Source organism: Pogoniulus pusillus, chromosome 21, assembly GCF_015220805.1.
Source record: "Pogoniulus pusillus isolate bPogPus1 chromosome 21, bPogPus1.pri, whole genome shotgun sequence".
Taxonomy (NCBI): Eukaryota; Metazoa; Chordata; class Aves; order Piciformes; family Lybiidae; genus Pogoniulus; species Pogoniulus pusillus.
The window spans coordinates 13,794,751-13,822,723 of record NC_087284.1 but is presented as its reverse complement, the minus strand read 5'-3'; the positions used below and the strand labels follow the sequence as shown (position 1 = coordinate 13,822,723).

Genomic DNA, 27,973 nt, shown 5'->3' with positions numbered 1-27,973 from the left:
CTGCTGGCACTGTCCAGGACAGTGACAGTTGCTTTCTACACAAAACATTCAGCATTGTGGTGGGGCTAATAGATGCCATGAGTTACTGACTTCATTTTTCCTTAGTATCTGTCCTTGCTTCTTAAGGCCACAGCAAATAGAGTAGCTTGCCAGACAGAAGGATATCACACACTGCACCCTAACCTGATTAAATCAGAAATTAAGTGGCTCACTTAAAATAAACAAAACCACCAAAGTGCCTCCAGCATCATGCCTGTAGCAATGGGAACATAATTATAAGGTTTTTAAGGAAAGTACAATTTAATTGACTGAAAAGTTTGAAGACTTCAGGTATCTGCAGCTTTCTTTACAAAAAACTTACTTTTGTATGTTTGATCTTATAGAACAAATGGTATAAAGATTTTAAAACTCAGGCATCAAGCCTGAGTTTAGTGTGGCCATGTCTGAAGCAGACAGCAGTGCTGTGACACAGTTGTAAGCACACACCCCCTGTCTGTGTTTAATGTATTTCTGACTTGGTATGTAAGGCCTGCATGTATGACAGTAGCTAATAAAGACCTGTACACATTACCTGCTGCTAAACTTCCATTAGAACTACTTGTTAAAAAAAAACCAAACTGAAAAGGAAAGCCCTGTGTAAAAGCTATCCAAAAAAAACCCACCTAGCTTTGATGAACACATCACCACTAATCATGGGAAGAAATATCTGGTCTTAAATTGCTTAAGATGATTACCATTATATTTCCAGGAAGCATAAGGTAAATGCAAGTGACATCTGAAACGTCTGTTTGTGATACAAAGGAAAAACGTTTGAAAATACACTTATCTTACCGGTAAATCGGTGAATGCGATGCCTGCAATGAAGAGAAAATGAAGATTAATATCCTTATGGCTGGATTCCAGCCTCATTTTCTTAAGGGTGTCATTATATGTTCAGGGAACTCACCCAAGCCATCTCAGAAACATGTATGGTGATATCCATGATGCTTAGGAACAACTGATGTCCTTGAGTAATAAGGGACAATATTTGTCCAAAAAAAAAATCCTAAAGTACTCAATTTGGCCTCGAGTTTTCAAAACAGGTCACAGGATTTAAGCAAACCCATAGAGATATGCAGAATAGAAGGTATGAGAATACTGGCTGCAGATTAAAATTAGGAGGAAAACCAAGACCATCTACAGACATTTCACTTGATGTCTCAAGGTGTTGTGACACTGAGATTTAACAGTTGTCTTTTCTTGTTTGGTATTACTTGTGCACATTACCTTTACATGAGCAGCACAGGCCCCAAATATTCCACACCAGCCTGGTAAAGGTTTCATCTAACCCAGGTCATGGCATCTTGGTTTCCAAGCAGAACATCTTAATGACTTGTTAAATAATTACAAGGCTCTGTCTACCCTCAAGACCAAGGCTGTGACTTTGCTTTCTCAGATTTAGCAAAAAACCTGACCTCTGTATGCTTCAGCAACTTCAAACAACTGGAGGGGGCAAAAGGGATTTAAAGTTATTTAATGAAATGTAGGTATCAGGAAATCCCTGGCAGTCAAATGGTAACTGTATTTCATAATTTCCTTTACTGTTACAAATATTTCTTCTTTTCACAAATGCATAATGATTCAAATCTTCTCATTCCTTCCAACTTATTTCACATCACTACCTTTTCAAAATTAAGCTTAAAACAAAAGCTTATAAACATTTGTCCTGAGTTCTTGATGCAAAAGAACGACATACAGAGTGAAACGACCTCCTCTCATCAGATCTCAAAGCTGTAATTTATGACCTGTTCACAGCCTAACTTTTTCTAAGCTATTCACCCAGCTCATTATTTTTCAAAATAACCATGGCAGCAGGCAAGCTAGACAAAATGAGTGACATGTAGGTATTATGGTTTGGGGTTTAGGCGTTTTCAACTGAGGAATTCACATTTGTATAAATAACTGCTTAGCCCTTTTTGCAGCATCAAATCTCAGGCTGAGCCAGAGATTTCCAATATTCTAGATTGTACCTGCAACCCAGAGAAGAAATATAAATGTTCAAGTGACAAGCAGCAGCAACAACTCAGCAAGACAGCCAAAATGTCTGATTTCTTTTTTCCCCTAAACACAGAATCAATTTTCCTCTGCCAGAAACTCAAGCTAGCAAAGCCCACAACAGCAGAACAGCTGTCAGGTTTCCTTCTGAAAGTCATAAAGTATTTGTCAGACTGTTTATGACAGATGACCTTTTACTAGCCTCTCCTCACCTACACCATTCTGTTCTCTTTAAACATATTTTAATCACTTGCAGCACTGTTTCACAGCTGGCCTGCTTTAAGACTTCCACCAAAGGAGAAGATTCTGCTTCTCCCTTCTTAGTTATTCTATGCATGTGACCATACAGTAAAAAAACAGTGTCTGCAACTCATCAGCAAAATGATCCAACCTACCTGAAGGCACACTAGTTCCAAAACAGGTATAAGGTAAGACTACCCTTCTCAGCTTTAACCCAGTTAAAGGTTAGGCTAAATGCAGCATGAGCCTGTTATCTTGCATTTTAACAAACACCCTGAAACAGGGTCAGAATAAACAACTACACAGTACATGGTTCAAGTGCCCCACTACCACGAATGTCCATATAGTAAGATCAGGTACACAGACCCACTGGAAGTAGAGGAAGCATTAATCATAAGCAGAATAGAATCACAGTAGTGATTAGTTGAAATTGATCCCCATAGGCACCTAAGCGCTGCTCTAAGCAGGGGCAGAAAAACTCCACTTGGATCTGCCTGCTCAGGGCCTGGACAAACAAACAGGTAGTTCTTTTTCTGAGATACAAGAAGAATTTAAACCATGCTCTTCCCTTTACTACTTTACAAATCTTCCTCATGTTTGGCAATGTGAAGAAACAGTACTAAGAAATAAGGACTCGATGTCACTGTTCTATTTCTTATTTACTTCTATCTAGCTTCTTTCCTCCTTATCACATTTTTATCCATGACAAAAACCTTTTTTCCTCTTTCTGAGCTTCATCACTTGAAACTTTCTTCTCCTCTTGGCACATTTCCAAGATCTCGTCCCCAGACCTTCACGTTCTCCACAATGCAGGAAGTGGATTTTTTCTTTCCTTTACGCTCTGCATCTTTGCTCATTAAACTGCGTTAAAATAACTGAATTTTATATATTGAAGCAATTTTTTAATTCTACCCTCTCCTGTCATCAGTCTTCCAGTGTTGCATAAAAATGTAATTTATCACAAGAAGGTAATGAACATTTTTATGCTTAACTTGTATAATTTACAGCATTAGCCCAAAAAGACACTGACTGTTCTTCAACAGGCAAAGCTGTTGGCTTAATTTTTAGTGAAGGCTAGGTGTCCTGACACAGCAACAATGAGTTTTAGCTACATCCACTCTCCAATTCTACAATACTCTTACTACTTCATGTTTATAAGGTAATAGGTACTATTTGTGGATTGAGTAGCAGAGCTCATAAGTGTAGGTCCTGTGGAATGAGATGCCATGACAAATCCTCCTAAATTCACAAGGAAAGTTACTGCAAGCGGCACACAGGAAAATATTCTTCTCATTTCTTCAGTGAATTCACACATTATGAGACTAGTTAAAGAACTATTGAGATGCTTTGCTCCTGACATGAAGAGAGTTTCAGATTTACCCCAGACTCACAGACAAAAGGTTCTCATGAAAGATAACATTTCTCCATACCCAAGCTGTGTCCGTTCTTTGTGTAGAAGCAGGTATTATTGATAAGGTTGACACAACAACCGATGACATCACCCGTAGTAAATGTTGGGCCATAGGGTTGTCCAGTTCCAGAGGAACAGAATGAATGTCCATCATCTCCATGGTAACCATACGAATGCTTATCCCAACCTAGAGAACAAAAGCATTTGCAATGTATTTGTTTCCTTTATTATGAAATAATGGAAAGACTATACAAAAGTAGTATATTCTAACTGGGTTAATATACTTAGTTACTATGCTCAGCTTTCTGCTTTCTAATTTTCTTTTATCTAACAAATCTGTTTCATTTAAACCAAATGACAACTTCTATTATCAAGATGGCTGAACAGGTAATTCCATTTGCAGTACAAACAGGTAACACAAATTCCAATAACGCAGTTTGCTCTTTAAGCCAGCACAGAAAATTCTCAATGCTGAAAGTATAATCGGCTACAATGTCAAAATCTCAAAAGCTATATGCAGATCTGACATGCCCCAATAATGCAATGAAGATTCTCCTCTTCCCCCTTTCATCTTGCAAAACTGTTGCTATCAGATGTCATAATCAAATTCTTCCAGGCTAAAACCCAAACATGCATCTCTGAGGGAAACACATTTCTACTCCTGATTATTCTCAATGACTATTCAACAGCAAGCAGTCTCTGCATAATAGCAAACTCTTCAGACTATAGTGTCAGTAGCTTTGCTGCCCCTAAAAATCAATTAAAAAGAAGAAAAATTATCAATACAGGTGGAAGTCACAGGCAGCAGAAAAGTCATTATGCATGCAAATACAGTGCTAATTCTGCAGATGAATAATTTGCAGAAGCCACTTAAGAAGCTTCTAATTGTTAAGAGTTCTCAATGAAATGCACAGCCATTTTAGTTGAACTAATTTTAAAATACTTGCCCACACACTCTAATTCAATACTAAACAAAAACCACACAGAAGGGGTAAAATTCCAGGTACCAGAAAAATCTTCCTAACAGATCTATTAAACGTCTGTTTGAAATAGTATAAAGCACCACCTTTAACAAACTGCCACATTTCACATATATATGTGTGCTCTAACTCTTAGGAATTTATACTGACAAACTCTTTTTCAAGAGTAAAAGGTTGGGGATTTGTTCTTCTTCTGTCAAGCTCCTGCCTAACAGGTTAATTTGAAAGTGTTTTCCATACTTAGACCCTTAATCTGTATGATCAGCAGCTTCAGCTGGCACCACATTAAGCACCTCTCAGTAAATGAAATACCCCAAATTACTGCAGTTACACTGATTAGTAGTATCTTTGATAATTATTTGCAATGCCTCCTAAATTATACTCAAAATAAATTTAATGCCACCCACTAATAATTTACCACCCTTAGTTGGCCTCACAGTGCAACTGGGACTTGCTGTCATCATAATGATCTCTACCACAATACCTGGGTGAGAAAACAGCAAAGCAAAACAAAAGCCAAGTCAATTCAATGCTATTTTATACTTACCTAATAGTGACAACTTTTTAAAAAAATCAGTTAAAAATTGCTTGGCTCAGGTTTGTTATTTTGGTTTTGTTTGGTTTGTTTTGGTTTAAGTACCTATTAAAACCCAATAGATACACAAACAAAACTTCTTCAGCTACTACAGAGAGATCCTGCAGACAGTGGTTAACAAGACATTGCTCCTGATCATGCAGATGAATGGAACAGTGAAAACTTAGAAATAATGACACATGTCCTTACTACTAAGATTTGGCAAGTTAATGGTACAGAAACTGGCAGTAAGGGAGGTCACTCCATGTCTGATAAAGTTTTTATCACAGTAGCTCATTTTCATTGCTAGAAGGTCCATTTACAGAGCAAGGAAATCTACAGTCTTATTTTTATTTGGAAACATAATGAAAACTTTAACATTCATTTGCTAAAAGGTATTTGCATAATGCTATAAATAACACTGAGAGTTAATGGGAAGTAGTACAGGAGCAATGGTACAAGAAAAGCTAAGCCTTTTACCTGCAAGCTTTAATAATTCAGATAAACAGACACAACACAGATATGATGCCAACTCTGCAGCCCACCAGAACCTTCCACCCAAAGGTCAAGTGCATTCCACGCAACACCATTATCCAATGTAAGTAACTTGAAAAAGATAATGAATACCAAAAAACATACCTGGTAGTCTGTTCATGTTCACCCCCTGTGCTGACAGCCCAATTCCCATGTAACTGAAAAAGGAAGAACAAAAGAAATGTATATGTATTTCTGTAAGAGGTGGATACATGTGGTTAAGGACATGGAACAGTGCTGATCAATCATATATCGATTAAGTTGCAGAGAAATCATTTAATAGTAGCATAACAGCAAGGGAGTTGAAATGTAAATTCCTAGCATATATAGTTTAACACAGAGAGCCTCTATGCCTTCAGTAGGTAAGGACAACTTTCTTTTTTAGGCATCCTGGATAACTGATACTGATAATAGCCGTAATGATCAAAGCATGAAAAAAGAAAGCCAAAGGCCATGGCTTACTCCAGAAATACAGTTAAAGCTACAGAGATATGAATTTCATAATCTTTGATGTACTTAACCATATTTTGCAGACAACCCAAAATGAGCCATTTTACAAAATACATGTAAAACTGCATTATTTCAGCAGCAAAACACATCCTTGGGCAGCACTTGGGAAAAAGATCACACTGGAACACCAAAGGCCTGGATCACTGAGCAAAAGGCCATCTTCAGATGGCACCATTACTTGCTGCTGGCAAGCTGTTGGTAAATTACAGCAGGATAATACTCTTATTAACCAATAATTTTAAGTCTTAATGAGTTATGGCTAGGTCCAAAAGTCAGCTTAACAAAAAGCAATTTTAATAAAGCCAGTGTCCAGTACAACTCTTAATAACTTAACAGCAAATGAAGCTGGAAAGATGAAATGAACGACCATCCCATTCTCAACTTGCACTATTTGACACTAGTAAAAGCAATTTTTCTGTTTCTTGTAGCAAGTCATTTCACGACCAAGATGACAGGGTCTGGAGAGCAAATCTTATGAGAAGGAGGTGAGGAACTGCGGTTGTTTAATCTGGAGAACAGGAGGCTGAGGGAAAACCACTTCACTCTCTACAACTACCTGAAAGGAGGTTGGTGTTGGTCTCTTCTCTCTAGTAACAAGTAATGGGATGAGACTAAAGCGGCCTCCAATTGCAGTAGAGGAAGTTTGGATTGTGTATTAGCATAAACTTATTCACTGAAAGGATTCTCAAACATTGGAACAGGCTTCCCCAGGAAGGTGGTTAAATCCCCATTCCTGGGAGGGTTTCAAAGATGCAGAGATGTGGTGCTGTGGGGACACAGTTTAGCATCACATTTGGTAGAGTTAAATAATGGTTGCACTTAATCTTAAAAGGTCTTTTCCAAACAAAACAATTACATGAACCCAAAAAGAAAAACAGCATAATAAAAAGCTAGGCTTCAACCAATTCCCCTCTTGCCCAAAATAAACCAATCCCTCGTTAACTAAAAAAGTGTCCAAAAATAACTTAAACCTAACATTTCCTCGTTTAGCAAAACATTCAAATCATTTTGACACTAGATCAAGTTAGTTAGCATAAACTGGTCATGCAATAATAAACACTATGAAAAAAATAAACCATTTTCAAGTTGGCATGGGTAAAGTCAACAAACATGATCTTTGTATTCCTATGTCAAACTGCAACTGTTCTAGCTGGAAATACAGGTTAATCTCCTGTTTTAAATACATTTCACACTGAATGAAACTGAGCAGCAAATCCTAGAAGTCAGATGCTTAGTTGTATACTGGGCTTTCTGCATTTTCTATTGATCACTTCCAACAGTGATCTTACCTGCTTCTATGTTTGGTATTTACAAAGCTCTCCTCTGATACATTCTAATGCACAAAATCATTTTCCACTCCCTCCCACATACCAGCATGAAATGGAACCTCAGAACCATATATAACAAATATTACATTTAGAGATACTGAAGAACTGAAGCAAAGGTCAACAAACAAAAAGATTTGTCTTTGCTCCATTGCCAATTACATTACTGAAGCACCACTACAGCAGCAGAGTCCACAAAACAAATATAAATGAAAGCAACAAATGGAACCCCCTTGATTTTACTTGAAATAAAGTCAAGATTGTTATTAGCATAGTCTGGAGTCTGATGTGTGAAGGATTCTCGTGTAAAGACTGAAAACTTGTTACTGTAAAGCCTCTTGCTCAGGAGATGGACATGAGTCAAACTGAAAACCCCTTCTTTGTAATCGAAGTTTCATTCCTATATTCTTTTAGAGGCAGCATTAAGGTTACACAAAAACATAAAATGCTAAACAACAAATAATCCTGTTATTAACATTCTGGTACCATCCTTTTCTTTCTTCTTCCTCAGGTATCAGCTCTTCTGAGCCTTCCCTAACTCAGGAGCAACTGTAAGGAGAGACCCATTGTGTTTAATGCAGCTGGGAAGGAGGATTTTTCACCCACCAGCAACAACTAGAGGGCATCTCAGTAAGAAGGAAGGTATTCAACAGTATGTACTTCTTCCCTAGGATTCACTTAGAACTACCTGGAAATGTTAACATCATTTCATAAAGAGGGCTTGGTATCAACAGAAGCTCAAATGAGATTAAAACAAGGGGACACAGTCTCAAGTTGTGCCAGGGGAGGTATAGGCTGGATGTTAGGAAGAAGTTCTTGACAGAGAGAGTGATTGGCATTGGAATGGGCTGCCCAGGGAGGTGGTGGAGGCACCGTCCCTCGAGGTCTTCAATAAAAGACTGGATGAGGCACTCAGTGCCATGGTCTAGTTGACTGGATAGGGATGGGGGATAGGTTGGACTGGATGATCTTGGAGGTCTCTTCCAACCTGGTTGATTCTATGATAAAACAGAATCAGAGAAACATTCAGGTTGGAAAAGACCCTCAGGATCACCAAGTCCAACCGATAATCCTACTCTACAAGGTTCACCCCTAATCCATATCTCCAAGCACCACATCCAAATGACCTTTAAAAAAATCACATCAAATAATTAACCCATTTACTATAGACATCTTCCAAAAGGAAAAAAGAACATCTACAATTCAGCATTTAGAAGTGAGTGAAATCAAAGGCTCATCAATTAAGCTAATGTAGTATTCCTTATAGTTGATGGATAGTTAATGTTATATATATATATACGGTAAAACAGTACAAGCATAGATAGGGTCTAGATCTCTACATTTCAACAAGAGCTGCATTTAGGCCAAACCACTACACGTAACTTATCTGTTTTCCTGGAACCTGTAAGCTTTATAGGCTTAAAAAGACTGTTTTGTTGGCTTTAGGTTGGATTTCTTGGGTGGGGTTTTTTGCTGGGTGTGGGGGGTGTGTGTTTGTTTTTTGAAAGAAGTTTAGCCCATATTTAGGTTCAGAGTCACTGGCTGCAAAAAAACTTGCTTCAGTGAGAGAAACTACTTAAGTTGTCCTCCTGTTTGCTTCCATAACATTCTCTTATGCCTGAGAATCCAGAGAAAACACAGCGGCAGAGCTATGCATTTACAGTTTCCTCCCTCAGCCCACAATAACAATGCAGGGCAGGCCAACAAGCAGATATGCTAGCACCCAGGTGTAACATGAGTTCACACTGCTCTCAGTCAGTTCATGATGCATTTCCTGCTGTCCTACTGCATAAATGGGTTGGTCTAGGACACAACCACAGACAGGAAGAACAGGTCTACACAGACCATGTCACACCGTAACAGCAGCCCTGGGGAAACGGAGGCATCAACACCCAGGAAGGAGCACACACACTATGGCATGTAGCACCTTCCAAAAATGGACATGACACAGCATGGTGTGAGAGACAGAGAGGGTGAATAATGGTGTGGTGCTGATGGCACCTCCCTCATCTTTTCCCTCTGTAAATGTCCCTGGCCGCTATGCTGTAAGGATCAATTACTGAAGCAAAAGGAAGGAAGTGTCTGGGGCTCTTTTTATTAAGAAATCCCTCTCTGAGCATTTCGATCCCATTGATTGCAATTTATAACTTCACTTAAGTGCTTAAGTCTTATAGGAGCTCCTAACATTATTACTAACATGTAAACCCACTGATGGAATATACAAAATCAACTCAGGAGAGACGTAAATAAGAGACTACAGCTAGAAGCTCATTTAAAGCACAGAAATTGATATTAAACATCCAAGAAAGCAAGTGCATCTTATATACTTGTAATTTTTTCATTTCAAATTGTATTTATTCTTGTTCCAGTTCATTAAAACTACGCATTACCCTTTTAGTGTCTTAGCGCATCTTTAATTTACATCTCAAATAGCAAGTCATGTAGAATTGTTTAAGAATACTACTGTGTTACAGAGCTTAAAATTTGATGAAGATTCAAATTATTTCAGAAAGCAAAGGCAGTGTCAAAACCACCAGTGCTATGACATCTGTTTTTCCCTCTAACAGACTGGAAAGTCCAGGCTTCCTTGCAGAGTAATGTGTAAGAAGCAGCAAGCTCACAATAACCATTTTCTTCGCAAGTATCTCTCAGTCAAAGAGCTCAATGCACATTTTTGCTGGAGCCTAAAGTTTCCACTTGGGTGCTTGAATAGACTAAGTATGAGAAATAAAATAAATATGTTTTTTAAAATCACCAAAAAAACCTCAACTATCAGAATCAAATATAAGGAAAAAATAGCAAGAGACAGCACAGAACTGGAGACTTAAAAGATACACAATTCTGACTTCTATTTGAAATTGTTCCATTGGACATTTTAGTGACTGTGTTGAAGTTGTACAGAGTATCTTTCAATAAGGAAGTTGCTAATAATAAGGTAATAATAATTATGGTTAGTTACACCCTATCCCACTCACTGCATAAAATGAAATAAGGAATCTCAAAAACTATACCAACTCACAGGTACCTCAGACAGCTTACTAGTGGCTGAAGATAAATTTAAGGACTAAATAACCACTTCTCTAGTGAGACAATTTAAATAAATAAAAAAGCAAATATAATACAGTATTTGTAAAGACAAGTGAAATAATTTCTCATATTTTTAATCAATTGCCTCTCTCCTAGAGAGATTTCACTAGTGACCTGCTATCTGCAAAGATTCAAGTTCCTTCTGGCTTTCACTGTGTTTCCATGCACTATTAAAGGGAGTATAACCTGGGGAACTGCTACATCATGTCTCAAACGTCATGATCTTTTGCTGCTGCTGAAATTAAATAATCAACCTGATACCACACACAAGAAAGCAACTTTGCCCATGCAGTGTTAAGATCTAAGTTACTGTAATATCTGTAAGGAATATCAGTCCAAGCAGAAGTCCTAACAAATATTAAACACCCATAAATAAGGCTGCTGAAAACATCCTAATGTTTTGAACACACTGACTACTAAAACCCAGAAATAACACCAAAAACCATGCAAACAAACCCTGTAGGCTATACAACAGGTGCTGTTTTACTACCAAGGTTGTATCTTAGAAAAGGGTACAAATAGGAACAAACAGAACTTCTGTGAGAATTTAAGAATAAATGTTCTTCGATAGGGCCTTTGCAACTGACTTGTGAGGACAAAAAGCCTGCATAATGTTCTCCTTGCCTTGACTGACACTAAGAAGTCAGATATCTTTGCTGCAAAATCTTTAACAGTATTAACAGCACTGCAGAGTCTTTAACAGTATTAAATTTTTGTAGGAATATGCTAATCCAAGATTGTTGTTGTCGGCACAATCGCAGTAAGAAATGGGCTGTTAAATTCTCCTCCGTTTAAATGTTTCAAAATACACCACAGACAGTTTGAACCTTGAATTTCAAACTGAAAACAAGTTTAATTTTATGGGATGTTTCCAAGGAGACTGTATTTTGAACCTGATAAACTCAAGTTTCGTATCAACCTCATTCTACATAGAAGAAAAAAAAATACCCAACAACAAAAAGAGCACAGTTTTCTTGCATGGTGCTTGAAACTTATTCCTGTAACATTTTGCTTGTGATTCCTATAATGCTCCCATAAGTATTCTCATTTACTGACATCTTGTACTTTCTAAGGTTGCACATTTTTTTTCTTGTGATACTTTTCCCTCTAACTAGTGAAGTCTTTTGGGGGGCTGCGTCAGAAAACAATAGCAAGAATATATAGAAGAATAATACAAGGTAAGTCCAGGTTGCAGTAAGATTATTATCTATATATTTATGAGAATGAACCTCCTAAGAAAACAATTTAAATGTTTTCAAGAAGCAGGGATGAGGAAATAAAATGTATTATCTTGACTCCCTTTATAGACTAAAAATCCTCATTTCTAGAAAATATCAACAAAGAAATAAAACTTTCTTGTTCCCATTCCATTTATTTCTGATCAGTTATAGAAAAACCTCAAATAACCTCTTACGTGTTTAGTTGCTGTACTTGCTGCGAATATTTGTCCCTGTAAACTCAGGTGAAAACAAATTACTGCTACTGTTAAGAAAAGATACACTTGCTCATTCATGACCCAGTATCTTCTTGCAGCTGATGCAATTCAAATAAACACATTAATGCAGAAAGCTACTTCAAACTTGAGTGGATTCTGCTTTACACACAAGTACTCTGTTAGCAATACAGTAAGACATATAGAGACTGAAGCTTGCATGTTGTAACAACTGCTGAGGACATGATCAAAATTATAAAAATTGGTCTTAAGACTTTGTAAAGTTTTGAAGTTAGAGAAGTAGTCTACAAAACAAATACAAATCATCAATGAGCAATGTTCTGGTTTATTTATCATCTTACGCTTTTGTTGTGAACAAGAAAATAGGTACACTGGATGTTAAAGGAAATACCAAATTACTACAGCAGAAACAATTTACAACAAAAAGAAGTATGGTTTCTGCTTAAAGAGTTACACAGACATGCTCCAGGCAGACATTAAAGCATCTGCATTTTACAAACATCATTCAAATGCACTAAAGTTGCTCAGGCTGAACCACAGGCATGGTTTTTGAGGGGGATTTTTTTTTCTTCTTTTTTATTTCTTCATCCACTTTGTCATCTACACAACACATACTGCAAGATACTGCCAAAAGACTGCACTCATTATGACCAGTGTCAAGAGTCAGACAGTCCAACAGGTGTCTACAGCCTTGTTAACACTGCTTTATCAAAAACATACTGATTACTTTTGAGTTGCACAGTGACATTTTATCTTAGTGCAGAATATTTAGGTCTTACACACATGCAAATGTAAAGCATGCCCATGAAGACCTGAGTCAATGCCACAGACTAAACAACCATGCTCACTAACCCTTGCTCTCTTCTGAAAGACTAAATAAAGGCTTTCTAAACTTAGTTTTTATCTTTTCTTCTAGATTGCTTATCACTTCTGTTGTCACTCTTAAGACAAAAAAAACACATCTGCCTAGAGGACTGTGTGCATTTCAGGCACAAAGGTTCGTCAGTTGCTCCAAAAGCACTGAAGGCTATCTAGAAGTAAAGGGCACTACCATTATTTGCCCATTGCTAATTATTGTGTTTACAAATTAATTAACAAAAAATTTTAATGGCCATTAGTTCCAGGCACCAGAGATAGCTGAACCTAAGCTAAAAATTCATGGGCATAAGCTGCTGTAGCATTCCCACCTCCAGCGCCCAGATGCTCAATTCTGCCCCAAGTTCCCTTCTCTCTTCCTGACACAGATACCCCTGAAGTGATACAGCCAACCACGACGGGGAACAAACCTAGCTGAAAACGAATTCACTCCTGAGGTCAGCATACACACACAAGCCATTTGTAACAAAACCATGGAAAGTTATTTGCCTCTGAAAGCCAAGTAGCCAGCAGATACCCTTGAGATAGCCCCTTAGAAAGTGGAACCAGAGCATGCTTACAACTAGTATGAAATGCCAAGGAGTACAACCCAAGCTTACAACAAAGCTCACAGACTCTCAACTGAGAAAGACTGTTAGGGGATGCCCACAGTACCAGAACAAAGAATTCAACGTGTACTTAACTATGACAGCATCGGGGCAAGTATCTTTAGTTATGTAAAAGAGGGAAACAACAACTGTATCTGAAATAAAAGATGAACTGTGGAGTTGTAAGGCAGATGCATTGCTGCTTTAGACAAAGCTGGAGGACTACCACAACTTAGTTTGGTAAAAAGCAGCATACAAAAAAGAAGAGATCAAGACTGGAATTCATTTGGACATACTTACCTAGCTTAGAGAAAGGTCATCAAGGTGGTCAGTTTTGGAAAGTGAGGAGACAGTACCATATTATAACAGATTTTAGAGACTGAGGCTTACATCTCCAAATCACAAGAATCCATGGGACAAAGCACACCCTTGTTCATTGCCATCTGGCAATGTAGCTTGCTTTAGTTAAGTTCCTATTCGAGAAATTTAGATGGAACTAAAGAGGTGTATGCACAAGACAGTATTATGCCTTGAGTAAAGAAATGTCAGAACAAAAACTCTCTAAGTTACTTCTGGTTCTATGACAGGTTAATTACAAATCAAGGCTGTGTCAAGAACATATAACAGTTAAATTTAAAGCTAAAGCTGTTTAGCTTCCCCAACTGTAACAGGATTATTGATAGTGCTTCTGCAATATTTTGCATTAATGGACACATACATGCATTTAATTTATTCTTAATTAAGTGGAGATTTCAATAGAGATGCAGATATAATTTACTGCAGTTACTCTTCTTCCTACCATGCCTTCTAATCATCACCTTGGTACTTGTTCCCCATACCTACACCCATTACTTATCTGTTATCACCTCCAACCACTCACATCACTGTCCACAATGTTCCACATGAAGCCAAATAAAACAATGCAAGAGTATAAAAGGACAAGGTAAATAGAGGTTCGCAGACCACAAAATGAGACATGAAATTAAAAAGCAAAGAACAACAAAAACAGATGTACAGAGCAGCCCAACAGCCAGATAGTATTTTTAGCAAGAATTTAAAAATACTTAATTTTACTTCTTTCTTACTTACTAGTAAGCCTTTCATGCTTTCTTCAGTGTGCCTGTAATGTCTAGAAGTTGATCATCATGAATTATCTGCAAAATTAATGTATTGTGCACCTTCAAATTCCAACTCAAGGTTGCTACCTCTGAAATATATAAATAATCTAATGACCTAGAGGTCATTAGTGTGTCAAAACAAATGCTGTTCTGGCACACAGCCAGCGTAACAAGTCATACTGGAAGCCATGCCAGGTATACTAAAGAGATTGCCCAGCAACTTTGAGATACACAAGATCCCAATCAGGGAGTACTGTTATCAAGTGCTATAGCAGCACCATTTTTAAAAAAATAAATATTTTTTAAAAAATTAAATCCCCCTGATTAGGTTTTAAGTAAAAGTTTTTGATGACTTGAGGCAAGACAGGCTAAGCAAAGCACATGAACTGCTAGATGTGCCCATGTTAACACAGTACATGAACTAAGTACTTTGTGCTAAGTTTTTGTTTAAAAAAACATTAAAAAGGGAGCAGGCTATTGCCACCAGAACACCATTACATTGCCTACTGAGATTTATGAAAGTTGAATGTTGTACTTTGGCTTGCAGACAGACATCTGAGTCACTTCCAGTAGTTTAGGTTTTATTTTAAACAGCACTGTAAAATACAGCTGTAGTGCTTCCATAGCTAGGCTGAGGTCTTGAGATGCTTTTGCAACAGTAAAGCATTTTAACTAACTGACCCTATTAGTTACATGCTGATCCACTATAAATATGGTCTTCCTGAGCTTCTTTACTTGGTGTTGGGCAATGGGAAAGAGGGAAAAATGGTAAAAATGTACCTGGAGCAAGCTAGATGAAAACACAATAGACAGTGAGAAAGAACTGATAAACCCTATCAGGCAAAAACTAATCTCTAGGGACCTACTTGCACATCTGTGCATTAAATTCCCTAGTTTACTTATTACAGAACAAATTATTAACACTGAACCATAAGAAATTCACACAGCATCTGTCAAAGACCTCTTGGAACTGAAAACAGGGTCTACACACACACATTACATTCATCAGAGCTCCACATGTTTAACCCCTGCTCTCTATCAGCTAAGCTAAACTTTGGCTCCATGTGTGGTATTCCCCAACATCCACACTGTCTTATACAATAAAAAAGTGAACATCTCAGCTCATTACACAGCTAATGCTTCATAAAGTGACACTAACAAAAGGTCACAATATCATTAACTGAAAAAAGTACCCCTCTGTTTTTTAAAGCTATCTCAGCAGGCAACTTCACAAGTCTTGACTACATACACCTTGTAAATAACCATTTCAACAACAAAACTTTGAATCATTTCCCTCAAAGGTGCTTCCTACTTTTGTAGGATTGCCCTGAGTTGTATATTGAATTAGAAATCACTAAAAAGCAACACAAACAGGTCTAAGGTAAAGTGTTACAGGAGCTTAGAAAAATGACTCCTCAAATGGACACTTTTTGAAATCCATCACTTCAGAAAAGCTAACTCCCAACCTTAAACAGGCAGAAATACATTTCAAGAAGAAACATTTATATCACTGGCAAATCACAGTAAGAACTTAACAGACAGCTAGAGGGCAATCTAAAAAAAAAAGAAAGTTTAAGAAATTTTAGAAGAAGCAAACAAAACTCAAACAAAACACACTCACACCAAACAAAAACAATGCCAACCACAAAGTTATTTCTAGAATTTACCATAAAACATTACTTGAAATGTTAATTTCTATCATCACAATGTAAAAATAAGTAGGCCTTCATACTGTGACAGAGGAAACCAGAGAGAAGTTTTTCATAGCAAAGAAATCTAAATAGCTCTGTACAACACTGTAAGCAAACTGAAAACACCTGAATGCTGCTTCTGACTTACAGAAGGCATACAGAACACTGGGAGAATGAAAGAAACAGCAGCAAGACAAAGAGAAGACAGAGGTACTAAATTTCATCCAAAGAGCTATGACATAGCTCTTTTATCTCAAAATTTGCTTTCACAACAGGAGATAAGTATCCATGAAAGGTCCAAGTAGTACCTGGACAAAGACCTTCAATTCTGATTAGAATCTTGAAGTAGAGTCACATTATATACCAGAACACACTGGAAAGAAGTTTTGCTTATGCAGTCCCTACATAGGCAACATAATTACATTTTAGGATTAAAACACTCTACTGAAAGCAGTGAAAGACAAAAAAGAATTAAAGTGGTCTGGCAAAAAATTCATGAGCATGTCAAGGCTTTCCCAGATGAGGTGCTACCTGCCTCAGCAGACTCAGAATCATGGTATCACCTATGCGTTACCAGATTCAGATGGATTCTGGGAAGCAGCAGCTGCACTCATACTCTTCTTTCCATAGGTTAACAAAGTCTCAGACACCTGTTCAGAACATTCCCCTTTATTCCTGTTCACCAGCAAGTAGCCTCAAGAATAACCTTCCATTTTAAACTTCCTACAAATTGTATGAAAGCTTGAAAAGCCATATATAGTCAATAACCAACACTTTAAAATAGTAAGAGCAGGGTCATACTACAGTCATTCAAATCCTAACTTCTCAGTCAAGTGAAAACAAGATCTCTTATGAGATTTATTTTGTATCCAGATCAGTGGAAATAAAGACCACAACCCTTTAAAACAACCATATATCAGAGTGCAGCTCACCATGATTAAGGAACTAAGCTATATAAAAAGCAGTAAAATGTAAGTTTTGATACCAAAGATACCTACTGACTGAAAGATGTGAGACAGTACTTCATGCAGTATTTAATTAGTATGCACTCAACGCTTACCCATCTCTTCCTTTGCTGACAATTTTAACCTCAAAATAGTATATGCCACAGGCTGCAGGTATAGGGTGTGTAGCTCGAACAGAAGCAGCATCTTTCGGCGTTTTTCCATGACCTGAAAAACAAAAGGTATACATATCAACCACTCCAAAGAGAAGGCTTATGTAACGAGAAACAACATACAACATTCTAAATCAGCCTTATTTTTCTGCTATTTTCTTTCAGTATTAAGTTTTTGTTGTAAGCATCTGCATTGCAACTAAGTGTGCTATGAGTAGTTCTCGATATACCATCTCAAAAGGCCCTACAACTATTTGAAGGGAAACTAGAAAAAAGTTTCACTGTATTAAGTAACAGTAAGTTTGAAAGAACTGTGATTTCTCTAATGCACAGGGCTTGCTCATTTTTATAGACTGAAACATGATATAACAGAGTTTAAGCTAATGCTTAGTGCTTCTGAATCAAGTTACTTAAGGTATTTTAATGTCCTTCAGAACAAACATCAGTCACAGGACTCATTTTAACCGAATATATTTTAATTCTGAATGTAATTTCAGGACAGCACTAAGCCTTACAGCCTTCAACTGAGCCAATGCATCTCCTACTCCTTTTTCTTAGAAGGCTTGCCACGTATCAGCTCTGCCACAAGAAGAATGCCTAATGCCAGTTCTTGTCTGCTCTAGAGATTTTCAGCCTAAGCCCAAAAAGCCACCTCCACTCCGCTAAAACTAACTCTTCTGAATGTGTCACCCTCTTCACAGTCCCTTGTTCCAAAGGCAACTTGGATGCAGGCTTTTGGCCAGCTGACTTGTTTCAGCAGCAAGCTGTTCAAGCAAGCTCGAGTCTCTCCCAGGAATATCAAAATCCCTCCATTAGTGTCTGAGAAAGTCACACACAGGGTCACAGGACATAGGTTAGGGAAAAAAGAGCAAGGATCCTGGCAAGAGCTATTTCAATAAAATGGCAACTAGGAACAGAACTGCTACTGCCATAAGAATAATTCATGCAGATCTCATGCCCATTCTTCCCATGGATCTGAGGCATGATGAAAAGACTGGTTTGAGTATGCTGTATGAATCATGGGCTGCAACACTCCAGCTGTCATCTCCAGTCCAGGCAAGAAGGCCCACTGCACCTGCACAGCAATTGATCTGTGTATGCCAAAAAAACATACAACACACTCCTTCCAGTGGCATTAACACTAGAATTATTGCTCAGACACAGATTTGCTCAGGCACAGATGAATCACATCTCATGTGCAGCAAGCTGGGTCATGGAGCAAGGAAGAAACTACGGGAAAATAACAGCATAACCAGCAAAAAAGACCAAGCATAGCCGACCTACAGCACTGAAGATCTACCCACAGAGCCCTCTAGTGTAAATGCTGATAAAATAGTGAACACCTGCCTGCAGAGCTAGCAGGTGTTTACTATAACTTAATACCAAATGGCATGCACTCAGCCAAGAGAAACTCTTCACTGTTTGCATCCAAACTTTGCTAGCACAGCACGAATTCTTCACGCAGAGATTAGGTTTAACCTGCAAAGTTTTTCTGACATAATTAGCTCACCCCTGTGTTACTACTTTAAGGCAACTAGTCAGCTACCTTCCCTTTCTGGCTGCAAATGCACTGCTCATTTCAGCATGTCATTACTCAGTATTATATATAAGGACACTTTGACCACCTCACAGGTTTTACAATATTAAGCTTATTTTTTACCATCTGCATGTTGCTTGCTGAAGTCTCACAAGAAGGAAAAAAACTGCACAAGACAGTATGTATGCTTTATTATTCACTACTTCTAAATTATTTTCTCAGGCTGTGTAAAACAAGGTAATAACCAAGTACATAAGCCAAGAGCTTCCATGGGTTTCCTTGGGTTTCAAGTGCTGGTAGATCACTGTTTAGCTACTATAAATTACATTATTACTCCGAACATGCAGAAATTCTTCTGCTAAAAGGCACCCAAAACTTTATGGGCAGAACACTAAAATCCTGAGAAATCCCTTGAATTCAGACAGCTCTGATTAAATGATACATTAGTTGGGGGTGGAGTGGGAGGGAAAGATATTTCTTTTTAAACGTCCTTAGGTTCTTGCTTTAAAATAGACTGCAAAGAAGTTCCCTTGGTTACTCTATGCACTTGACAATCTGTGTAGTTTCACTCTGACTCAGTCTCCTTATTTGGGCAAGTGTTCCACACAGAAAACTAAAGTAGTAACAACTAGCCAAATATTATTGAAAATGTACATATATTACCCAGCAGACTTTGTTTTGTGAAATCGAAATCTAAGTGTTTGGAAACAATGCCAATTTAAGGTATTCTCAGCACCTCTTCCTGACACTGCTCCTATTCTCCCACACCCTTTGCATTCCAGGCAGCTATTTGCAAGGCCATACAACAAACCAGATTGATTTGCTGATCAGGCTTTAAGAAACTCAACAGATTTTTTCAAGCAGCAGATCAGTTCCCCGATCCAGTTCACAACACAGGCACACTGCAGCTGTCACACTGCAAATAAGAGGTCGATGCAGGGGCAGAAGTAACAGGATACCTTACCAGTACTGCCAAATACTTCAAGTGAAGCAACATGCTTGGGAACGTCTGTGCCCTAAACAACTCTCATCCCATCAAAATAGGAGACATCCTAAATTTAGAACCGCTGTCCTTTCAATATAATCTCCTATGAATCCCATTTTTACTTGAGTGTGCTGCCTTTATTTGTAGTTACATAAAGCTAAGACTTCTAACAGCAAATTCAAGAGCATCAAGCAGTTAACTACTGTCAAATACTCCAAATACCTCTACGTTGTCTCAACTTGCTGGCTGAGACTTTCAGTACTACCAAGCTACGCTGCATTACCTGAGAAGACAAGATAAACTAGTGGCAACTTTCAAGGAAGGCTCTTTACAGAGCAGGTAGCTGAATTGTAAAATTTCTTACCCAAAGGTATTAGAAATGCCAGTGCTAGTGGAGCCGGGGCAATCTTCTAGAACAGAAATTATCTGAGCAACTGCCTTCAGCTCAGGATGTTCCCGAGTTCAAAATGGCTGGAAACCGAGAGGGAAAAGCACAGACACAACACACAGGCCCCCCGGTTTTAGATTTTTCCATAGACACTCACGGGCACTGTCACTGCCACGACACCGAGCTGAGCGGCCCCTTAGCCTGCTGTACACTGCTGCCGTGTCCATCAGTAACCCGAACCTCCACTTCCTTGCTTGTGAATAAAAAGAAACCTTGACACACAGCTCTCAACTACTGAATCGCAGGTTCCAAATGCCTGAAGCAGGTCATATAAACTCTTCCCTATGCTCACACAACCCAACCTTTTGGGTACAAACCACAGTCTAGTTCTTTAGGAGAATAAAGTATGTACTATTTAACAGTAAAAACTAGTCATTTTTAACATGAAACAGAATTCTGCAAACAGATGGATTGGGGCAGAGAAGGGAAAATGGTGCGAAGCATGAACTGCCCTCTGTAAACCAGCTCACAGGTGAGTTCAATCATCACAACTGTTTGCAGGTGGGCTTTCACTAAAGCGTTTTACAACCCTGAGCGGACCATGCTTAAGGAGTACAGCTTTTTTAATTTTACTTTAGAAGCAGTCATTCACACCCATGGTTCTTACTAAAAGTAGCAATCTCAGTGCTTTAGCAAAACGGGTTTGAAAAAAGCCAACTCGGGTAAAGCCGTACATGGAGAAACCACTTCAGCTTTAGGTTCAAAGACAGCATTTTAAAGTGTCTAATCCATATGCACCAAATAGTCCAAAAGAAATCTATGGGAGTGTCTACCGAGACAAAAGTAAGCATGTTTACACAGTTTAAATCTTACAATGAAGTTTACATAAGCTCAACTGCAGTTATTTCCAACAGGTGGTTCAATGACTTGCTCACATTGCCAAAACTAAAATAATCAAGGCCTAATTTTATGTTGAATTCATTACAGAAGTTTCACTGAGACAAAGAAAATAAAAAAGTCTGCCAAGGATGTTTTTCCACAGTTTTAAGAAGCAAGACTCCTCAGGGCTAGAGAGGTGTTCTAACAGGTACACTGTACTGTACTGAATGTGCTTCAACTGTTTCCTGCCACAAAAACTGACATCATCCCTGTATCTCTGCACGACAACACAGAACTATTACTACAGAATCCCCTTCTGTTTGTTGCTGGAGCTGGGATGCACAGTAAGCATTAATTTTATTTATTTATTTCCACTTGGCACTAGAGACAGTTCAACTGCATTGTAGATAAATGTCTGGCTAGGATTTCCTGGCCCACGATACATCAGAAGAAGCTCAGGCGATGGCAGTTTAACGCCACGTCGCATAACTTTCCTCAGCTTTTTTTGGACAATCATCACAAGACCAAATGAAGTTACTCTAGGACTTTCCATGATTTTAGCACTGATGATTTAGGCTGCTTACCTAATTCTGTATACATTTTCTTTCATGGTTACATGTGTGTTTTCATCTCCTTATATTACATAGCATAGATTATTATCTGCTGGAAACTGAACTTGTCTGTCTAGTGGAACATTCATATTACATAAAACATTTAATAAATTCCTGGGTTTCAACAAGATCCATATGTTAGGTCTGTGTATTTTAGAAATATGTAGGAATATTTTTTAAGATTTCTTATCCTAATATCTGCATATTTTGTGTGGTAACTGCTTCACATGTAGCACACATGTCTGAACCCTGATGCTTTCTCTACCTACAGTTCAGAGTTGTCAATATGACAATTAGGTTACAGGCCAATTTTTTTTCCTTTCACATAGATATACCACAAACAGCAGTCACCAGGACAGCTTTACCTTTCCATCAGCTTGCACAGCTAAATGGCAGCAACAGAAATGGACATCTGACCATCCGAAGAATACAAATACCCTTGGGTATAGTCTTAATTATATCACAGTACCACTGATGCCAGTGTATGCACATTTCACATCCAGATTCTGACAAAACTTCCTAATCAAGAGTTGGAATTTGTGATAGTATAACAGAATAGCCCACTGTGGAAAGAAACTGGTCTGTTCTAGTAAGCTACCCAGCACTCAATGCATCTTCCTCAAACACCTCCTGTGTGTGTTTTCCTCTCCTATGTAAAACTATGATTCTGAGAGAGAACACAAGAGAACACTGACTCTTGGGTTTCGTTGATCCCCCCGAAAAATTAAAGAGCTGTTACCATGCTGCTAGACTATTCCTTCCTTTAAAACTCCACTGCTCACTCAGCATCTGGTTTTGTGGCAATTTTGATTTTAAGCACTTTCTAGAATGCTTGCAAAGACTATCAGGTCCAGAAGCAGAGTACATGAAGCATCACAGCTGCAGGGGGTAGAAAGAGACATCTTCTGCAGCTCAAGTTTCCCTACTAGTTGTCCACTGGTATGCAAGGAGATGAAAGCAATCTTTGAAATTACATAAAGAGGACTACCACTCCTCTAGCAAACCAATGAAACAAAAGCCTCACTACTCACAGTACATCAGTGTATTAAAATTATGAACCTAGTTACATGAAAAAAATTACTCTGAAAGCCTTTGCTCTGATTATTTACCACCACCACCATTTTTTTTTCAGAGGCAAATATCCCAAACACATCCCAAATGGAAGCAAGGTGCTAACGTTACCACTTTCTGCACCCTCTCAGTCCAGACATGAGGAGACTACTCCAGAAAAACATTTCTGCAGCTAGAATCTACAAAGACAACACAGAAAGCTTAAATGTACAAGACATCCATACTGCAGTAATAGAAAACAGTAACAATTGCTTTTGATTACTGTTCCTCTGGACAGATCTGTCTTCTCTCCCTTCCCTGAGTATTTTGGTCAAGAGCGCAACAGATCTCTATCCATGCTCAATATGTAATTCAAATTTCCTTTCAACAAAAACATCTAACATTCTTCCATGACTACTTAAGACAACTTCAGAAGCACTGGTAGTCTCAATATTCCACAACAAGGTATTTTGAATGCTTACTTTTGAGAGCTCTATTTGTAACCACTTTGTGGAAAAAATATTTTGCAAGCACTCTCTTACTTGCCATTCTCCTAATTAAACCTCCTTTTAAACCATTCTCGGTGCTGAAGGATTCAGGAGAGCAAAAAGAAAGGCAGCAGGTGTGATTTTTTCCCCCTAGTACTCAGGGGTAGGTGTTCTGGTACTATTCACTGTGTAGGCCAGTTCACAACTTCAGGTGCGAGGCTGGTAACTTATACATGGGGCCACCCTAAGAGCTACCTTCAGTAAATTACGAGTAAGATGAGCTACTTAAAAGGCCTTTCACTCCCATTTGCATTTAAGAGAGAGAAAAGTGTGCAAGTGTTATATCAGAACCTCTCTTTTTCACAGTCCTCTGGGGTGACCTAGAAGGTCTTCAACTTTCATCACTCAGTATTACTCAGGAGCTAAAGTGAAGGTATTTTATTATTATAACCCACTAACTGAGCTTTATGAAGTCTCAGAGTATCCACAGTATTTCCTATGCTAACTAGACTTCAGAAACATGCTAGGCCTCTTAGAATTTGTTCGAGGTAACAAATCTCTTGTTAACACTAAGGCAAAGGAGAGAAATGACAAAAATCGGGGGTAATACAAAGAAAGCTTGAAAATATATTTCTACAATTACACTGACAAACCAGAGAGGTTCCAGCTCCAAATTCCATTCGTAAGAGTTGGCCAAAGTAAAACAAACAGGCAGGACCTGACTGTAAAGGTATGATGATCTTAAAAGAAAAAAAAACACCACCAAACCCCCAGCACCCAAAAAACCCCAACCCAACCCAAACAAAAACCCAAAACCAAGCCACCACCACTAAGCACCAGAAAACAGAAAATACTTCTAAAAATACAAGGTCATAAAACACTGAACAAAAGCCAGGAAATTCAGAGTTGAGTGTCCCTTAAATCACTCACTGCCTCCCAGAAACCTACTATGTATTAACCAACCTTCTTTATTATCTTTATAGAATGCATTAAACTGAACATATTTAAGAGAGTGTTTTGTATTTAGTAATAAAGCTTCTCTATTTAAAAAAGTCTCTGAGAGTACATTTAATCCTTTCATGGCAGCCAAATCCTGCCATGTGTTTGTGTTGCCGTTTTCCTCCTCCGATTAAACAGTAACATGTTTATCAAGATTTCACTTGAATTTCTCCACTGTAAATTCTGAGAAAGGCCAATTGCAAGGTTGGTTTCCCCCCACCCCCCATTACATTCGACTAGGGACTGACAAACGGTCCAGCTTGTCACAGCCAACTCAGAAGTGGGTTTGAATCCACAACACTTCTCCTTCAGGACTTGGGCCTAGAACACCAGATGTGCCTGTGTTTTTTCAGGTCAGAGTGTACTCATGTTTCCAGGTTTCATGACATTTCGCAACAATCAACACAAGTTTTTCCTCTACCGCCTCTTACTGATTTATCCCACCATACACTCTTAATTTTTACTTGAAAATCAGTAATTTTAACTACGGAACGCCTAAGCAGAAAGTTCCAAAGCCAGCGTTCTTAACCTAAGTCCTGCTGTCGTTCCTTCCCTCCAATCGCTCTGCAGTCTGTGCAATAGTTAGGCAAGGCTATTACGAGTCGCTTTTAATTCCATTTTTTACAGTTTAAAAATAAACCGTGTTTTTCTCCGTGCTTTCCCCTCTCGTCATTTCCGTGTTTAATAGCTTAACGCTTGCCACTCTCAACTCCATTTAACCCTTGCTCTTCTCGAAAGAAAAAAGGCCACTTCTTTTCTCGCTCATTACCATAAACAGGACACGTCATGCTGATTCTCCTTTATTCTCCTGCCTCAGACCCAAACCTTCTAGCGATACCTGGATCCGCGGAGGAAGTCAGAGTTTACATAAAGCCCACTCCAGAAACATGAGGAGGAGGGGGCAGCCCCGTGCTCACCCCCACATCGCGACAGAAACAGGGGGGGAGGGGAAAAGACAGAAAATAAAGCTGAAATAAGGGAAAACAAGACCTTTCTCTCCACGCTGCGGGCAGCTGAGGGGATCGGAAAGCAAAGGAGAAGAAAGGGGGAGAAGAATGTGTATTATTTCCTGTTATTGTTACTCCCGTACCCACTGCCAGACGGAGGGGTCGGGCCCGCCGTTCCCGGACGGCAGACCCCGGCCCAGGGAGGGCCCCCACGCCGCTCCTAGGCAAGGGGAGTCGCGACGGCCCGAGCTGGCCCTCACCTTTGTAGTGTACCCGCAGGTTGTTCTGGGAGAGGCCGATGTAACTGAATTTGTCCTTCGGGCTCCAGGAGCGGGGCAGCGGCGTCTCCTGCTCGTCTACGGCCGGGTAGAGCCTCTTCAGCCGCCGCTTTAGCTCTTTTTCCTGCTCGTTCAAGGCCGGGTCGCCGTGCGGGAACGGTGCCGGGGCACTGGTGCCGCTACTGCTGGCCCCAGCCGACAGGCCCAGCGCCGAACCCGTACCGCCGCCTCCCGTTGCCCCGGGCCCGCTGCCGGCGGCGGGTGGCGGCGGCGCAGCGGTGGTCGGCGGCGGTGGCGGGTGGAGCAGGAGCGCGGCGGCCGGTGCGGGACCGGGGTTGGCGGCAGCAGAGGGAATCCCCGGAGCCGGCGGGGGAGCGGCGGCCGCCAAGGGGAGCTGCGGCGGCGGTGGCTGTTGTTGCTGTTGCCCGGACATCCCGGCTCCGGCCTCCTCCTCTGTCGCTACCTCCCGCAGTCGCGACTGTCACTGGACAGGGCCCGGGCGCTGCGGAGTGAGGCGGAGTGAGGCGGCCGCCGGCGGCTGTGGCCGGCGGGTCACCCCAACCAGAACGCCTCGGAAGGGGGCGGGGTGGGGGGCCGATGACGACGACGGCGGCGACTACCCGCGGAGGTGGCCGCCGGGAGCGAGGGCCGTGGCGGGCTGCGGCAGAGCGGAGCCGGGGCCGAAGGGACGAGCGAGGCTGGGGCAGCAGCGAGGCTGGGGCAGCGGCGGCGCCGGGCGGAAGCGAGGCGGGCGGGAGCGCGAGGCGGGCGGGAGCGCGCTCCGGGCGCGGCGGCAGCGCGAGCTCTCCCCCTCCCTCCCGCCGGCGGCGCGCGCGCGCTGTGTCCAGCCCCGGCGCGAGGCGCCGCCGCCGCCGTGCGTCCGCGAGTCAGCTGAGCGCGAGACGCTGCCCCGTCCGCGGGCCGCGGCGCGAGGGCGGGCAGAAAGGGGCGGGGCCTGCGCCGCCGGCGGGCGCGGGGCGAGGCGCGAGGGCGGCGTGGAGAGCCGAGGAGGGGCGGGCAGGAGGGAGGCGGTGCGCGGAGTCGCGGCCACCGGCGGCGGAGGGCCGAGGAGAGAGGCGACGATGAGCTGGTGTGTCGCCTGGGGTGGCTGGTAGGCCGCCTCCCGCCAGTCCCAGCTCGTCTCTGCGGCCCGCCTTCGCGTCTTTGCCCCGCCGGCTGCGCTACAACACGAGGACAAAGGGAAGTGCCATCGAGAGAAACTTGTTGATTGAAAGGGTTCTCAAGCACTGAAATAGGCTCCCCAGAGAGGTGGCTGAATCACCATCCCTGGAGCTGTTAAAAAACCGCATAGTTGTGATGCTGAGGAAGATTGTTTAGCACCAGACTGGGTGGAGTTAGATAATGGTTAAACTCGGTGATCTTAAAGGTCTTTTCCAACCAGAATGGTTCTATGACAGCAGGGCAGGGTTCCCCACAGAGGAAACCTCAGGAAGACCTCAGCTAAAGAGGGCAGGAGGAGGAAAACAGTTGTCCTAGAGGACTTTGCTTGGGATCTTTATTTTTACTGTGTGATTTCAGAAGTATCTTTGCCAGTGCTTAATGTAACTGATTAATCAACAGTTGCCTGTACTGGTGCTTTTCACGTGGCAGCAATGAAAAAGAAACATCTACAGACAGGTAACCCCAGCCTTGAAAATACCAGAAGAGGAAGGGAATTTAACAGACAGGTCTAGAACCTGAAACATTGGGCACCTCACAAACCATTTCCAGCTGCCAGCATGTTGGAGAACAAGTACAGAAACAGGAAATAGAGCAAGTTAATTATGCTTCATCTATGTGAAATGGTTGGTGAGGTAATGCAGTGGTGACACAGGCTTGTAAGAAGCTAAACATTTCTTACCCATACTCACCAAAATATCCTGTCACACAGGACTGCTCCATGACATCTAGTGGCATCAAAGGCTGGAATGCAATTATGTAAAAGCACCTGATCAGATGTGCTGCATACTATACAAGAGTAGAAAGGATGGATGGCAAAAGATGAGCTGAAACATGCCCGAGGGTCAGTTATTCTGGCCCTGGTAGCTAGCTACTACTAGATCTAAGTTTGCTTTCTATAATGTAGAGGTTGCTGTAAACCATAAAGCCAGAGTAGTTTAATTTTCAAAGAATACAGTATTTGGGAAACATAAACTTTGGGGGTTCACAAGTGTAGATGTCTGATAACTTCTTTTAAATGTCAATAAATGTTATGCCATGGCAGCTTCCTGGGTCGTGGCTCACCAGTGTTTGTGCAGAAATGTGTCACCCATT

General features: G+C 40.5%; 1 protein-coding gene across 3 annotated transcripts in view; it reads right to left on the bottom strand.

Moving 5' to 3' along the window:
* Window positions 1–26,223, bottom strand: part of RANBP9 (RAN binding protein 9) — a 39,550-nt gene extending 13,327 nt beyond the window's left edge. For all 3 annotated transcript variants that reach the window (XM_064161020.1, XM_064161021.1, XM_064161022.1), the window contains exons 1-5: window positions 25,682–26,223; window positions 17,481–17,592; window positions 5,879–5,931; window positions 3,705–3,872; window positions 832–854 (exon numbers count right to left, since the gene is read on the bottom strand). In XM_064161020.1, coding sequence (XP_064017090.1) covers window positions 832–854; window positions 3,705–3,872; window positions 5,879–5,931; window positions 17,481–17,592; window positions 25,682–26,132 — 807 coding nt within the window. In that variant the 5' untranslated portion in view covers window positions 26,133–26,223. The remainder of the gene's footprint in view (window positions 1–831; window positions 855–3,704; window positions 3,873–5,878; window positions 5,932–17,480; window positions 17,593–25,681) is intronic.
* Between the last annotated feature and the right edge of the window lie 1,750 nt (window positions 26,224–27,973).